At 45.6% G+C, this 15,394-nt stretch overlaps 1 protein-coding gene across 1 annotated transcript in view; it reads right to left on the bottom strand.

Annotated features, from left to right (window-relative positions):
- TMEM106C (transmembrane protein 106C) overlaps positions 1 to 11,751 on the bottom strand; it is a 16,683-nt gene extending 4,932 nt beyond the window's left edge. The window contains exons 1-4 of the mRNA XM_066584330.1: positions 11,619 to 11,751; positions 8,786 to 8,997; positions 4,148 to 4,211; positions 871 to 1,030 (exon numbers count right to left, since the gene is read on the bottom strand). Of these exons, the coding sequence (XP_066440427.1) occupies positions 871 to 1,030; positions 4,148 to 4,211; positions 8,786 to 8,981 (420 nt within the window). The 5' untranslated portion in view covers positions 8,982 to 8,997; positions 11,619 to 11,751. The remainder of the gene's footprint in view (positions 1 to 870; positions 1,031 to 4,147; positions 4,212 to 8,785; positions 8,998 to 11,618) is intronic.
- Between the last annotated feature and the right edge of the window lie 3,643 nt (positions 11,752 to 15,394).

Here is a 15,394-nt window from a genome sequence, read left to right as displayed (position 1 = left end):
TCACAGATTTATTATGTATCTTTTCATCAAGCACTGTATGCTAGATCAACAGGACACATGCTTTGTAGATAAATATGACCAAAAAACACACAAGATGCAAGTTGGAACTAGAGTTGGTTTCCAACACTTTTTTAATGTAGTGGGTATTTTCCTAGGGGGCTTACTCTTTTTCTGCCGCTACACGACGGAGCTATATGCTGGCTAAAGCCAGTACTCCATGAGGTGACACGTTGGATAGGCTCCAACAGCAGAGAGGCTGGCAATATACAGTAAGAGAACCCCAATGGACGTCTTCCAACACCTGAGCTGTACAGCCTTAAATCATAATGTCTTTAGAGGTCAGACAGTGGATTGGAAAGGGTTAAGGTTTGTGCGACTGGACTCCAATGACAAGGAAGGAAGCCATTTGTCCAGCTTCTGCAACCCCTGGGGGAACAGTTTAGGGAGTTTAGGAATAGATTGACGATTTAAATTGCACAATGCAATACAAATGAGCTGGTTCTGCAAATGTGGGATTTCCTATGATGTCTTGATGGGACAACCCCTTTGGATCATATACAGATAGGCTTTCCTTGGCAGAAACAGGTAATCTACATCACATTAAGAAATGCCTAGTGCCACATATACTAAGACATCTTTCTTTACATTACAGGTCATTTAGCTTTTTCAGAGGCCCCACACACTCATCCCCCCCCCCCCGCCCCATAGAAAAGTGATAGACATTTTGAGTTTCTAGAATTAGGCCAAGGAGGAAGAGAGAAAGAGAGAAAGACAGAAAGACACACACACCCCAGTAATACTGTTTTCTTTTTTGTTTAACACTAGAAAACTAAAGTCTGTCCGATTGTTTAGAGCCCACTGTGTACGTACCGTCATGGCAAGGTTCACAATTTTATTCTCATTATCAAACCACACTTGTACCATCCTGATGCCACCATCTTCGACAAGAACAGCACGTGGAAACAGGAAAAACACCACAAAGCCGCAGATTAGGAGGCAGAGCAGGACTGAGAGGCCGACATAAAGCTTCCTGTTAAAATAAGAAAACACATAAAATGCAGAAGTGAAAACTTTAAGTGATCGAAGCATGGTATTTCACAAGATGACTTTCCAGATGCCTGTAGCAAATAAGCCTTATCCTGTGTGATAAAGAGTCTGTCATGCGTTCCCTCCCTATCAATGAATGTTAACCCCACACCCCCACCTCTTCTGTCATTTTTATGGGTAAGGACCATTCCAGCCATACTTTTGGATTTATTCCAGCAGCTCTGTGCCCCCAAAAATCTCCTTTTTTTTTTTTTTAAATCACTGCTTGCTAATGCGGACTTAATTGTCCAATGGCCAGTTCAGTCCTCGGCACCAATCCCGCATCCCCCCCGCCTCCTTATTGCTACAACCAGTCTCATTGATGTCTTGAGATCAAAGCTCCAGGCGTTCATGACACCGCTTGTGCGGCACACTTCCAGGTAAAGTGCATGCACAGTGACTTCAGCGCGCCTGTGACACATTTGTGCCTTTTCTCGAAGTGTGACACTTTCCATTAAAGTGAAAAGTTGTGCCATTTTAGAATACAAAGTGGGCCATAGCAAAGGAGCCCACCTCCGCCAATACTACGACAGGAAGAATGAGCAAGTGCATTGTTGGTTTTTCCCCCCCAAAGCTTTATCCACATGCTAAAACAGATGCTGAAGCGGTCCCCATTCACTTCTGTGCGCTTCTGGGCACGGCCCAACATGTCAGCCGTTTGCAGCTCAACAGTGATGCTGTGGATAGCGTTTGGGACGTTTTCCTCAAGCTCATCCAGGGTATGTGGATTATTGGCGTACAATTTCTGCTTTAAGTGTCAGAGAAAAAAAAAAAAAAAATGAATATAAAAACTTCATGCAGACAAGTCCGTGGAAACGTAGTGGCCATAACCCCCTTGCTCAGTTCATGAACCTGGGCCAGCAAGCCGTGGGAGGTGCAGCATCTTATCAGAAAGAGCAGCACATTCAGATTTCTGGTTTTAGTTGGTTATAGAACTATTCAAACGTGTCCAGATAAACTGCGGTAGTCCGTTGATTTTATGAAAACTTGGCACATCATTTATGTTTCTGACACGGCGCACCAAACGCCAACTTTCCGGTTGCAGTGGAGTTACATGAATCAATTAGGGGTTTTCAGTAGATGTGGACCTCATACTGCGAATTCATGTGACACAATAAATGAAACCACGCGTCATCAGTCAAGTACAGCAATGGGTCCAAGAATTCTCTAGTAATCATAGCTAACCCAGTAGAATAATTTATGCGTTTAGCTTTGTCGCGCTCTTTTAGGACAGTTCCATATCTGCGTCGGAACCTCCAGCTGGGCAAATCCCATTAAAGTCAATGGGGTCTGTCCGGTTCCATGCAGAGACTGAACTGTTTGGCCAAAGAGGATTCCCCTTTCCTGCTCCCCGCACGGCGCAGGAAAGCAGAATCCCCAGCGCAGATATGCAACCACCCTCAGTTCCTTTACAAGTTATTTAGTATTGTTTCAGGTTCAAAGGTTTTTATTATGTCGTTGGAGATTGCCCCATCCTAGATGGGACAGCCTCATAGATTTTAATGGGCCATTTGCTATCCGCTGCCAAGTGTCATGGACAACTTCAGACTTCTGCACTGACGGAGACTTCAGTTTCTTCAGGTTCACAACAGACCCGGTTGGGCGCCATTTCTGAACCAGGCTTTGGATACAACATTTAGCAGGTTGTTTAGTACCTGGGTACTTGTTGGCGAAGGTCTCCTGCATTTCCTTAATTGATCCACTTGGTACATAGCCGTCCACAATAACTATTCGCCGTTGCAGGAAGAATGCCATCTTTTTGACACGACTAGATACAACAGGAGCGACAGTTTCGCCACAGCGAGCAAGGAGCTATGGCCTCCTACAAAGAGTGCTGCCCAGATCGGAGGCGGGCTACCTTTCTGTGGCCCACACTGTATATTGGAGTGCATCAATTCTTCACAGATCTTAAAGGGGTTGTCTCGCGAAAGCAAGTGGGTCTATACACTTCTGTATGGCCATATTAATGCACTTTGTAATATACATCGTGCATTAAATATGAGCCATACAGAAGTTATTCACTTACCTGCTCCGTTGCTAGCGTCCCCGTTGCCATGGTTCCGTCTAACTTCGGTGTCTTCTTGCTTTTTCAGACGCGCTTGCGCAGATGTATCTTCTCCCTTCGGCTGGTCTTAGAAGCATCGGCGTTTTGGCTCCGCCCCCTTGTACACGTCATCGCGTAGCTCCGCCCCCGTCACGTGCCGGTTCCAGCCTCCTGATTGGCTGGAATCGGCACGTGACGGGGGCGGAGCTACGCGATGACGCGTACAGGGGGCGGAGCCAAAACGCCGATGCTTCCAAGACCAGCCGAAGGGAGAAGATGCATCTGCGCAAGCGCGTCTAAAAAAGCAAGAAGACACCGAAGTTAGACGGAACCATGGCAACGGGGACGCTAGCAACGGAGCAGGTAAGTGAATAACTTCTGTATGGCTCATATTTAATGCACGATGTATATTACAAAGTGCATTAATATGGCCATACAGAAGTGTATAACCTCACTTGCTGCCGCGAGACAACCCCTTTAAGCTGAAATCAATGAAAGGTCCTGATCATCTGAGAATGAAATGAGGCTCTCTTCTAGATATACTGCTCATCATAGACATCATATTCCGGATGTAATCAATAAAACGTCCAATCAAGGACTAAAACAGCAATAGTGAGAAACCCACCGAGAACCGATACAAAGTATATTCAGAAAACTGCAAAAACATTCCTTGCAAATAAAAGTGCTTTATTGAGCAGCACCAAGGAGATATGTGGGCTAATATCATGCAGGGTGGAGGAAGGTGTGCCCGGATAGCATTCACATGACTGACCTTTACACCATCACCTCATATATTGACATTCGTCTGACTTGACAGATTATCTACATAGTTCACCATAGTTATACAGCACAAACTAGACGCCAAGTAGTATTAAAACTTCAGCCCTGCTGCCATGCCTTCTTCAGCTTATCGAATTTTTTAAATTGACGGTTTTGGTGGAAATACTGTGTATTCGTTACTCATTTCATTTTGCTTTTAAAGACAGGAAAAGGCTGCACAAAACCCATCGCACTTACGTTCTCTGGGGCCGCAGCCTTTGGTCACTGTACGGTATAAGGGCAACCAACTCATTCACTTGCTCTGGAACAAAGCACATACACAGAAGTTACACACAAGAACATAAGCCAAGACAAAAAAAGGCAGATAAACACTAGATTTTAATCAGTACTATTAGTGAAACGGGTTATAAAGTCACTGCAGCCAAGACCGCCATGGCTATATGGACTTCAGGCCATGGAATTAATTGAACCCCTTAGTGACGAAGCCCGTTTGCGACTTAATGACCAACTAGTTTTCCAGTTTCATCGTCGCAGTCCAATAGCCAGAACTTTATTTTTCCCATCCACATAGCCATGTGAGGGCTTCTTTTTTGTGTGACAAGCTGCATTTTTTAATGGCATCATTTCTGGATACATATAATGTATGGTATAACCAACACCGGGGATCCGAGGTTTCTTTGATGGCGCTACAGAATCAAAGTTCCTTAACGGCTGCCGTCAGAAGACGTATGGGCGGTCGTTAAGAGGTTAACAGACATGATTCCTTACAATATTGAGCTGAAGGATCAGCGACGATGTGATCAAACGTTCAAGTCCGAGCGAGACAACGAATAGTGAAGGTACAGTACAATTTAAAAAAAAAAGTTATATTTTCCATAAAAAGTATGAAAACTAAAGGCGCATGTAAAAACAACCCATACAATGTATATTGCAGAATGAAGTTGTACATGATATATACTGCCCAGCTGGGAGAAGGACTAGTTTGGATCTGCTGCCCCCAAACAGACAAGAGTGTTCTCAGTTTTGTTTGCTGTCCGTTAATGAGAAGACATGGAAGCACAAAGCTGATCAGAACGCTCATTTATCGGGCAGTCACATCAGGAAGATCCAAACTGAGAATCTGAAGTGCATTTGTGGACAGAACACACTGAGACTACTTACCGGTTTTCCCATGAGCCCATGGTCACACCACACAGGAAACCTGTACTGCCCGGATAGCTTTAAGAGCAGGTTTTTCTGCAGCATTTCCACAAAAGAGACATCACAGTCCACACCATCAATGAGGAATTTAACTATAAGTCAGCTGCATTTCAGCAGCCAGGGTGCCCCCCTTATCAGCAGACCAGGGACATGCGCTCACTAGACGCCGCTGGGTGACAGAGCGCTGATAATGCAAAGAATGTGGAGGTGAGTGAGCACAGCGACAGCAGCGGGAAAGCAACTCATTTCTAGCCAAATAAGGGTTTTGACTGTCTTTTGTGGAAATACTGCAGATTTTACCACAGAACAATCCACAGCACTTCTACTACATATCGTAAAGGCGGGAACACCTTCCTGGGTTGGAGGCAAGACTCACAAATTCAGGAGAAGGTCCTTTCCTTATTGTTTAGATTATATAAATAGGTTTTTTTCCCTGCAGTTAAGGCCTCCCGCAGCCCCTCTGGCAGCGGCCGCACGTACCTGCTCTGTCGCCGGATGGACCCGGCGGCTCGCCATCACACATGCGCAATACAGATTTTTTTTTCTTCCAACTTGGGTTTTTCCCCCTTTGCCATCGCTAGGCGACAACGCAGAATCCGCGACCGGTCCACAATGTTCATTGCAGAAGGCTTCCATGGAAGCAGTCCGTGCAGAGCCCGCATGAAAACAGAGCATGCTGAATTTTTTTATCTGCGAGCGGAAATCAGTATTGATTTCCACTTATGTCTAGGAAGCAGCGGATCTCCATAGGAAGTAACAGGCGGTACCTGCTGCAAATTCACAGTGCAGACGCCGACCATGGATTCCACAGCAAATATCCGCCCGTTTGCAGGAGGCCTAAAAGTCACTTCATGAGGGAGGGAGTAATGAGGAACGGTTGTGGGCCTCTTAGACATCCGGTTAGTTGCCCTGTCTAGACAGACAAGGTTTTCGGTTTATACATAGAAACACTTAGTTGGTCTGGTTAAGCCTCAGAAGGTAGAAGCAAGAGATCAAGCAAGCCAAAGCTCAGACAGACTCATACCCTACACAAAGCTTACCCCCTCTAGTGTTTGGTACAGCTGAGGGAGACATCAGCAACCACCCATTTAAGCACTGTGGTCAGAAAACTTTTAGGCCTAAACTGTGAGATGCTACACCCCCCATTTTCCAGCAGGAAAAGCACCAAGTACAAACTGATTTTATGGGAGAAACGCTCCGCTCAATAGAAAGGAATTGGCACAAAAAGCCACTTACTGCTCTGACCTGCTGCAGTGTTCTCAGCGCTCACAAAGACATTCCTCCCATTATCTTCCATAGCTAAGATAAAGTTGGAAGCCAGTTCCTCCTCCAAGGTGTATCTACTAGACTGGCTGGAGAGCCTCTTAATAAGGCACCCATGTCTTCCCCTGACCCCAATCAGGCGCCGCCCAGGTTAGCGCACACCTGAAGCTATCTACTAAGGGAAGCCCCAGCGGATAAAGCAGGAGGTCGCATACTACAACAACACTGCACCAGTGACAGGTTACCCCATATACATAGGAGAGGGAGTCCATGAGGCCGGACAAGACCACCAGAGGATCCATGAGGAGGCTTACACTGGACAGGTAACCTCCATGACCATACAGTTTGGGGGAGAGAGGCTCTGTAGCCCCATACCGTTAGGTGTCTTTCACACTGGTGATTGCGATTATGCCGTGAGAAAATAATGCCTTTGTTCCTGTGATTTTTAAGCGCCAGCGATGCTTTTTCCTGACAATCTCGCATCGCTGCTGTCCGTGGTTTTCTCGCGCGGAAGTTATTTACTTACTCACTCACTCTTGGATCGCTTAAAAAAAAACGTGCAATATTTTCACAAGTGTGAAGGCACCCAACCCGCCCGATGGAGAGGAAATGGAAACTCATCCACATGCTGCAAATTGACTTGCAGCACAGACTTTAAATCCACAGCATATGGCTGGATTCACACGAACGTATATCGGCTCGGTTTTCGGAGGGGGGGAATGAAAGAGCCAGGAGCAGGAACTGAGCTCCCACCCCCTCTCTGCCTCCTCTCCGCCCCTCTGCACTATTTGCAATGAAAGGAGGTGGGACGGGGCGGGGCTAAGTTCCGCGAATTAGCCCTGCCCCGTCCCGCCTCTCCCCATTGCAAATAGTGCAGAGAGGAGGAGAGGAGGCAGAGAGGGGGCGGGAGCTCAGTTCCTGCTCCTGGCTCTTCCATCCCCCCCCCTGCAGATGAGGACGACGTATATCGGCTCGGCGTTAAAACAGAGCCGATATACGTTCGTGTGAATGCACCCTAAGGCTGTATAACACAGAATGTGCTTCAATGACTTTTCTGTGTTATAGATTTGTACTGCAGATTTCCTCCTTTTCAAAGCACTGGGTGAAATCGATGACAAATTCCCTACTGCTTACACTTCAGGATGTGCAATATGGGGATTGGTGGGGGCCCCAGCTGTAGGACCCTCACCAATCAGCAAGTTATTCCCCTTTAATTTGTATAGCCTAGAGAAAAGAAGGGGATACCTACTTGAAAGTTTAAAGGGTTTTGCTAGGGGTAATAGTATTGATGATCTATCAGCTGGGGTCTGTCGCTCGGGACCCCGACCCATCAGCTGAGTGGGTGCATGCTGTCAGCACTACAAATACACAGAGCTCTGAGGGGAAGTCTCCGCGCCGACCTCTGTGTATTGGCCGGCTCTTGTAACTGCAGGCACAGCTTGCACTAATTTCAATGAGAGCCGTGCCTGCAGTTACAAGCACCGGCCACCACACAGAGGTTGGTGCGGATACTTTCACTTCTTCCGCTCTGACCTCTATTTGCGGCGCTGACAGCTCAGTTGATTGGTCAGGATCCCAAGCGATGATTTAGTCAGACCTCATCTAGAATACTGTGTCCAGTTCTGGGCACCCCACTTAAAAAAAAAAACAAAACAAACAAACTGGAGCAATTTCACAGAAGAGTTACCAAGATGGTGGCCGGTCTGCAAATCATGTGCTATGAGGAACGGTTAAAGGATCTGGGAATGTTTAGCTTGCAGAAGTGTTCAAACAAAGGCTGGACAGACATCTGTCTGAGATGATTTAGTGAATCCTGCACTCAGCAGGGGGTTGGACCTGATAACCCTGGAGGCCCCTTCCAACTCTGCTATTCTATGACCCCATCCCATCAACTATTGATGACCTATCCCGGGGAAACGTCATCAATAGTATTCTTTCTGGAAAGCCCTTTTAACATGTAACAAGTTTAAAAAGGGACAGTCATCACCTCTGAGCCCCATAAACTAAATTATGGGGCTCAAAGGTGACTCATCTTTCATTCTCACCGGGGGGGCCCCGTTGCAGCTTGACTCTTTCTGCATGCACATCTCCCATTTATCTCTATGGGGTGATCTGTGTGCAGAATGAGTCAAGCTACTGGCTTTACAGGGACACAGTGCTGGAAAGGAGGAGCCCGGTGAGGATGAAAGATGCCTCCCCATTCCCTCACCTTGGAGAGCTATAACTTTAGTTTATGGTGCTCAAAGGTGATGACAGTCCCTTTTAACGAAGATTCAGGAGGAAAGCGTCTTAATAAACTTAAGTGCAAGAACAAGGTGGCACAACCTGAAATTAGTACGATCAGGAATTTAAATCCCCATTTTACATAAAGGCCTCCTTGGAGTAACTCTGACATCTCTGGCAGGGTGTTACCTGTTGGAATGCATCCAGTTCCCTGGCACGATGGACATGTAATACTGTCCCGTCCTGTAAACTCCACATACGGAAACTGAGCAATATCGTCTTCTCTGTCCTTTCCATCCAACAGATCGTCGTCATCCTCAACATGCGAGTTGCTAGCTGGCTTTGCGGTCACGTGGCTGGTATAGGCAGACATGATAGATCCCATGTTCTGTATTCAGCATCTGTAAAAAGATACATATAGTGTCACAAGGAGGCAATCAAAAAATGGGATAGCCTAAGTAGTAAAAGTATCTGTCATTAAGAGGTTAAACTGCAGCATCAACAAGAAGCGCGAGTGCAGGGCTGTGCACAGTCAGCACATCGGAGACAATGACCCAACACAACACGCTGCGGGCGGACTTATGTCCCAGCTGTGAGAGTGAAGCAAGACGGCCAGAACACTCACTTGTTCAGAATGTTCTTACTGCAGTCACAATTTGATGTGCAAATGTTTATTCTTGATAAAGCCTGCACAAACAGCTCTGTTTACACTCCTATGTGACTATATGGCCCGCTGCAGTGATGTATAGACTATAGAGCAGGGGTGGACCTGGTCACACAACATCATGGAGAAGCACAGATACAGTCAGAGAAAACAAAAGGCAACAAATGTAGTAATTTTCACCTTGGAATTTTTTTCCAAAGGTCATTTCAGGACAAATCATGGGTAACACCCGAACAGCTCTGATTTTTACAAAACTTAGCTAATTTGTTACTAGAATGTATGAATGTGAAGTCTGCTTTTGGATATACAATTTGTTCAGCGTAACAATTAATAATCAGTTAGGAAAAGTATCACAAATCTGCACATAAAAGAGTGATGCATTGTACAACTTATAACTAACTTTTAAAACTTTCAGCATAGCAAGACTTTTTCCACCTCTTCTGTTTTCACGTAGAGCCAAAGCTCAGTCCTCTTACATGTTTGAATCAGTCACCCAGTGCAGAGTCAGCAAAGGAGAAAAATACTGAATATCCACATTTTGACTGACCTATAAATATCATAGACTGAACATGAGTCAACAATGTGATGCAGCAGCAAAAAAAGGCAAAGCCGATTCTTGGATGTATTAAGAGAAGCATAGAGTCTAGATCATGTGAGGTCATTATCCCCTTCTACTCTTCCTTAGTCAGACCTCATCTAGAATACTGTGTCCAGTTCTGGGCACCCCACTTTAAAAAAGACAGACAAACTGGAGCAATGTCCTATGAGGAACGGTTAAAGGATCTGGAAATGTTTAGCTTGCAAAAAATAAGACTGAGAGGAGACTTAATAGCTGTCTACAAATATCTGAAGGGCTGTCACAGTGCAGAGGGATCAGCCCTATTATCATTTACACAAGGAAAGACTAGAAGCAATGGGAGGAAACTGAAAAGGAGTTAGAAACTGAACACAAGTTAGATATTGGACAGTGAGGGGGATCAATGAATGGAACAGGTTGCCACGGGGGGTGGTGAGTTCTCCTTCAATGGAAGTGTTCAAGCAAATGCTGGACAGACATCTGTCTGGGATGATTTAGTGAATCCTGCACTGAGCAGGGGGTTGGACCAGATGACCCTGGAGGTCCCTTCCAGCTCTACCATTCTATGATCATCATATAGTGAAAACCTTTATCTGCCAAGTATCGATGAGAGTTCAACAGTAGGTGTGAAGTGCATGCATCCACCGGAGGGGTGTTATAAGGAGGCCACACACATTAGATAAACCAACTAAATAGCCAGATTTCGGCAGGGGTGCCCTAGTATGTCAAGGGAAAGAAGGACGGGGCATGTGCAACTTCAACAAAATCAAGGATTGGTTGGACTTAAGAACACATAACGCACCGCCAAGTCATGGACATGTATTTACTATTCAATAATGACGGTTTTCTGGCGCAGACGGTCTGACGAGCTTACGCCACGCTTCGATACTTTTAGACAGGTTTCCTGACTAGTACGAAGGGGTGTGGCCTGAATTGCGCCACCACTTTGCTAAACTAAGCCAACTAATAGGTGGTCCAAACTTAGACTGAAATGCAACAAGTTTATCATTCAGTGATGCATTTGAAGACCAAGTTTGCACTAACTTTTAGACAGTATTAGTAAATAAGCCCCTTAGTGCTTCTAATCGTACAAAATAGAACTGTATGAACTTGGCATTGCCAGAGAAGATCACATTATTTATCCTGCAGGACCGGCGTAAAAATGAAATACAATAAAAAATGAAGGCAGAATTTTTTCCCAATCCTTTAAAAATAAATAAATTCTACAATAAATGTACCCCAATGCAACCCCGCAAAAAAATGCAACTTCCTCTGAAAAGGAAAGGAAAAAAAACCCTTATAGGACTGTTAACAGCAGTAAAGAAAAAAAAAAGTTATGGCTGTGGGAATGTGATGGGGGGTGGGGGGACATTTGCCCAAAGGATGTAAATGGGCTCTGGTAGTAAGGGGTTAAACAGGATCCAGGATCAAAGACCGGTGCATGGTAGAGGGGTCCTGGCACTTGGTGGGGGTCTGCAAGCTGGAAACAAGATAAAGGGTCAAGAATTTACACACCGTATAATTTAGGGAGGCCTCTGACTTTAAATTAACCCTTCACAGTCCTATTTATCCAACAGCGGCCATTCACCTGAACGAGCCCTCTTCTGTAACCGCAAAATCTATCGCAGGAAGCAAAAAGACAACTAGCAGAAGATACAAGACGTGACGTCTTCTCCGGCAGCCGGATTAAAGGGGCGCTTGGTCACAGCTGGTAGTCACATGACAGCACGGCCGGCGATAACAGGACGTGTAGAGAACCGTGGGTCAGCGCTGCCACTCACCTGCCGGGTGCAGGACCGCCGGCTCTCCCCTAGAGGCCAGGAAACCGGAGAGCAACAACTACGCGTACACAGCACTGCGCTGAAGGACCTTTGTTGATGTCACGACCATGTGACCGGTCACGTGTATGGGAGGAGTCAGGCTAGGCTGTGCTTGTTTATGTGAAGTGTGGTTGCAGTGATATACCTCTGTCCGTGACGTAAGACGCCTCAGCGGAGCTTTGTGCTGTGGGAACTGCAGGGACCGTGTTGTCCATGGCAACCAATCACAGCGCAGCTTCCATTTTTCAAGAGCAGAGTATGAAATGAAAGCAGTGCTGTGATTGGTTGCTGAGGGCAATGTAAACCATTTCTGGTTGGATAAGGGTGTATTCAGATGGTGCTTCTGTTCACGCTGCCGGGTTATGTCGGTTACAAAAACGGCACTGAGATAGAACCGTAAGACGCCATGCCACGCCATTAGTGAAGCCGACAGCACTCTGATGTCCATTTGACAAGGGTTCCCATAGTATTATATTCCACTGTATACAATCACATAGGAGACCATGTCCATCCAGTTCAGCCTATTACCCTCCTCCCCCAGAGGAAGGCAAAAAAGAAGCCAATTCTCATTTTAGGGGGAAACAAATTCCCTCTCGACTCCAATCTGGCAACCGGAATAGTCCTCGGACCACTGACCCTTCTGAAGCCACTCACACAGCCTCCTGATAATGAGGGGGGTGGATGCTTGGTGTATACTCCCACACATAGTGGATACAGGGTGCCAGACCATTCTGCTATATGTAGTTCACCATGCAGACCAGCAACCTATTAATGACGCCACGATAATTCGGCGGGTTGCCCTGCATATCCATCAGTGAATCATATTGGTACTGCCACCCTGGGCTCCCCCTGGAGTCTCAATGCCACGCTGCATGTGAATGACAGATAATACATGCAAGGCATTGGTTGGATGTTGGCCAAGATACATGAGCCCACTAACCACTTCACGGTTCCTTGCGTTGTAGTGGGTCCCAACACTAATATAAATGCATCACAGAAGGGGAAATCAAGAATTAAAAACAATCACAAAAAATGGCCGTTACTTACTGACTGAGGAGTGCAGATAAATACGTCTACATGGCTGTTTTCTGTGACTGTTTTTATGTTTCTATATTTCCCCTTCTGTGATGTAAACTGTGAATGAGAGCATGTTGCGGTTGATTCCTCGTGTGTATCTACACGCAGCGTCTACACGCTCACGTGAATGGATCAATGTAAGTCTATATACTTTCGTTGCCTCCATTCACCGCGTGACACACGGCCATAATACATGCTGAAATCACAGTCGTGTAAATGAGGCTTTGAGACCCTCCTTCTATGTCGGTATAGAAACCTTCTTTCATCTAGATGTAGAGGGCGCCCCCTTGTTACAGTCCTGGGTATAACAGATGATGGGAGAGATCTCTGTACTGTCCCCTGATATATTTATACATAGTTATTAGAGCGCCCCCTTGTTACAGTCCTGGGTATAATAGATGATGGGTGAGATCTCTGCATTGTCCCCAGATATATTTATACATAGTTATTAGAGCGCCCCCTTGTTACAGTCCTGGGTATAACAGATGATGGGTGAGATCTCTGTACTGTCCCCTGATATATTTATACATAGTTATTAGAGCGCCCCCTTGTTACAGTCCTGGGTATAATAGATGATGGGTGAGATCTCTGCATTGTCCCCAGATATATTTATACATAGTTATTAGAGCGCCCCCTTGTTACAGTCCTGGGTATAATAGATGATGGGTGAGGTCCCTGTATTGGCCCCTGATATATTTATACATAGTTATTAGAGCGCCCCCTTGTTACAGTCCTGGGTATAATAGATGATGGGAGAGATCCCTGTATTGTAGCCTGATCTATTTATACATAGTTATTAGAGCGCCCCCTCGTTATAGCCACAGTCCTGGGTATAATAGATGATGGGTGAGATCTCTGCATTGTCCCCAGATATATTTATACATAGTTATTAGAGCGCCCCCTTGTTACAGTCATGGGTATAATAGATGATGGGTGGGATCTCTGCATTGTCCCCTGATATATTTATACATAGTTATTAGAGCGCCCCCTTGTTACAGTCGTGGGTATAATAGATGATGGGTGAGATCTCTGTATCGTCCCCAGATATATTTATACATAGTTATTAGGTCGCCCCTCAGCCTGTTTTTTCAAAACTAAATAATCCCAATTTTGATAACCTCTCTGGGTATTGTAGGCCGCCCATTCCATTTATTACTTTAGTTACCCACCTTTGCACCAGCTCAAGCTCTGATATGTTCTTCTTGAGTACCGGTGCCCAAAACTGTCCACAATATCCCATGTGTGGTCTGACCAGTGACTTGTAAAGAAGAACAATGTTCTCCTCATGTGCCCCTAGACCTCTTTTGATGCACCCCATGATCATATTTGCCTTGGCTGTAATTACTAACACCGGTGACTAACTGGGCTGTCTGCCTGTTCAAACATGGCGGGTGTGTCCTGCGCCAATGGGAACAGGACAGGCAGCACAGTGAACGATATTTACCTTCACAGGAACGCTTGCGAGAAGACGTGTTTGGGCTCCATTCACAGCACAGTGCTTGTGAGCATGATTACATCACGCTCATGTGATGGAGGCGTAAGACCGGCGTTTCAAATGCACCGACACAGAAATCTATACCAACTAGCAGCTGCCATAGATTTGTGGTATAATTTGCCCCAGTTTCTGGAACAAGTTATACATAAATCTATTAGTCCAGGCGGCCATGAGCCCACCCGACAAGCCTCACTCCTTTTTTAGGAAAGTGGGGAGGGCAGTGCAAAAACAAGAAAAATGGCGAATTTTGTCGCAAGTGGGGCTTGTAACAAAATGTGCAACTTTTTAACTTCGAAATTCATAAACTGTCATAAATTCCCCCCTGAGTGTATGTCATGTATGCCACAGGGTGACTGACTAATGCTTCTGTGTGTGGCCAAAAGATGGGTGCTGTTATGTCCCCCAATGTTAGTTATTTAGAACTATAGAATGTTTTCAGTGGGAGCTGCTCAGTCACTCGATCGCAGCGCTTTTCAGCGCTGCAATTTTCTAGCGGAGTCTGTTCTATATTTGAGCGTTTAGCGCTCCACATTAACGCTGCGGCCGAAAATGAACGTAAAATGCGGCAAAGCGTAAAATATTGCACGGGAACAAATAGCGCATACATGACCATTTTCAGTCACTGATTTTATACGCCGTGTGAAAAGCTCCTACTCCTTTGCAGAAATACACAGCAAGCTCTCATAGACTTCTATGGAAGCTGAAAAAAGGGGGGAGGAGGAGTTACCTGGCGTACAACGCTGAGAAAAGAAGACAGCTGGCCCTAATTAAGCATTATTAGTCATTTTGAGGATTTGACAGCGATTAATTGGTTTTCATTGCTTCTCCGTTTTTTTTGCCTATGCGCAGCAGCACCCCGTGTGAATAGCATGAAATATGCGAATAAAGATCGGCACTCGATCGCGTCAAATCTTCATTCATGCGATTTATACGGTGTGCACGGACGAACGTATAAACGCATATGGTTATGTGAAGGAGGCCTAAGGCTGTATAACACAGAATGTGCTTCAATGACTTTTCTGAGCGACTACCTGAAAGGTAGTTACTCCATGTAAAGGTACCTTTACACCTTCACGACCGAGCCTGTTTGCGCCTTAATAACCAGACCACATTTTTAAAATTTGACGTGTCCTTTTAACATAGAATAACTCCATAAAGGTTTTGC

This window comes from Eleutherodactylus coqui, chromosome 1, assembly GCF_035609145.1.
Source record: "Eleutherodactylus coqui strain aEleCoq1 chromosome 1, aEleCoq1.hap1, whole genome shotgun sequence".
Taxonomy (NCBI): Eukaryota; Metazoa; Chordata; class Amphibia; order Anura; family Eleutherodactylidae; genus Eleutherodactylus; species Eleutherodactylus coqui.
This window is presented reverse-complemented; position numbering and strand designations above follow the sequence as displayed.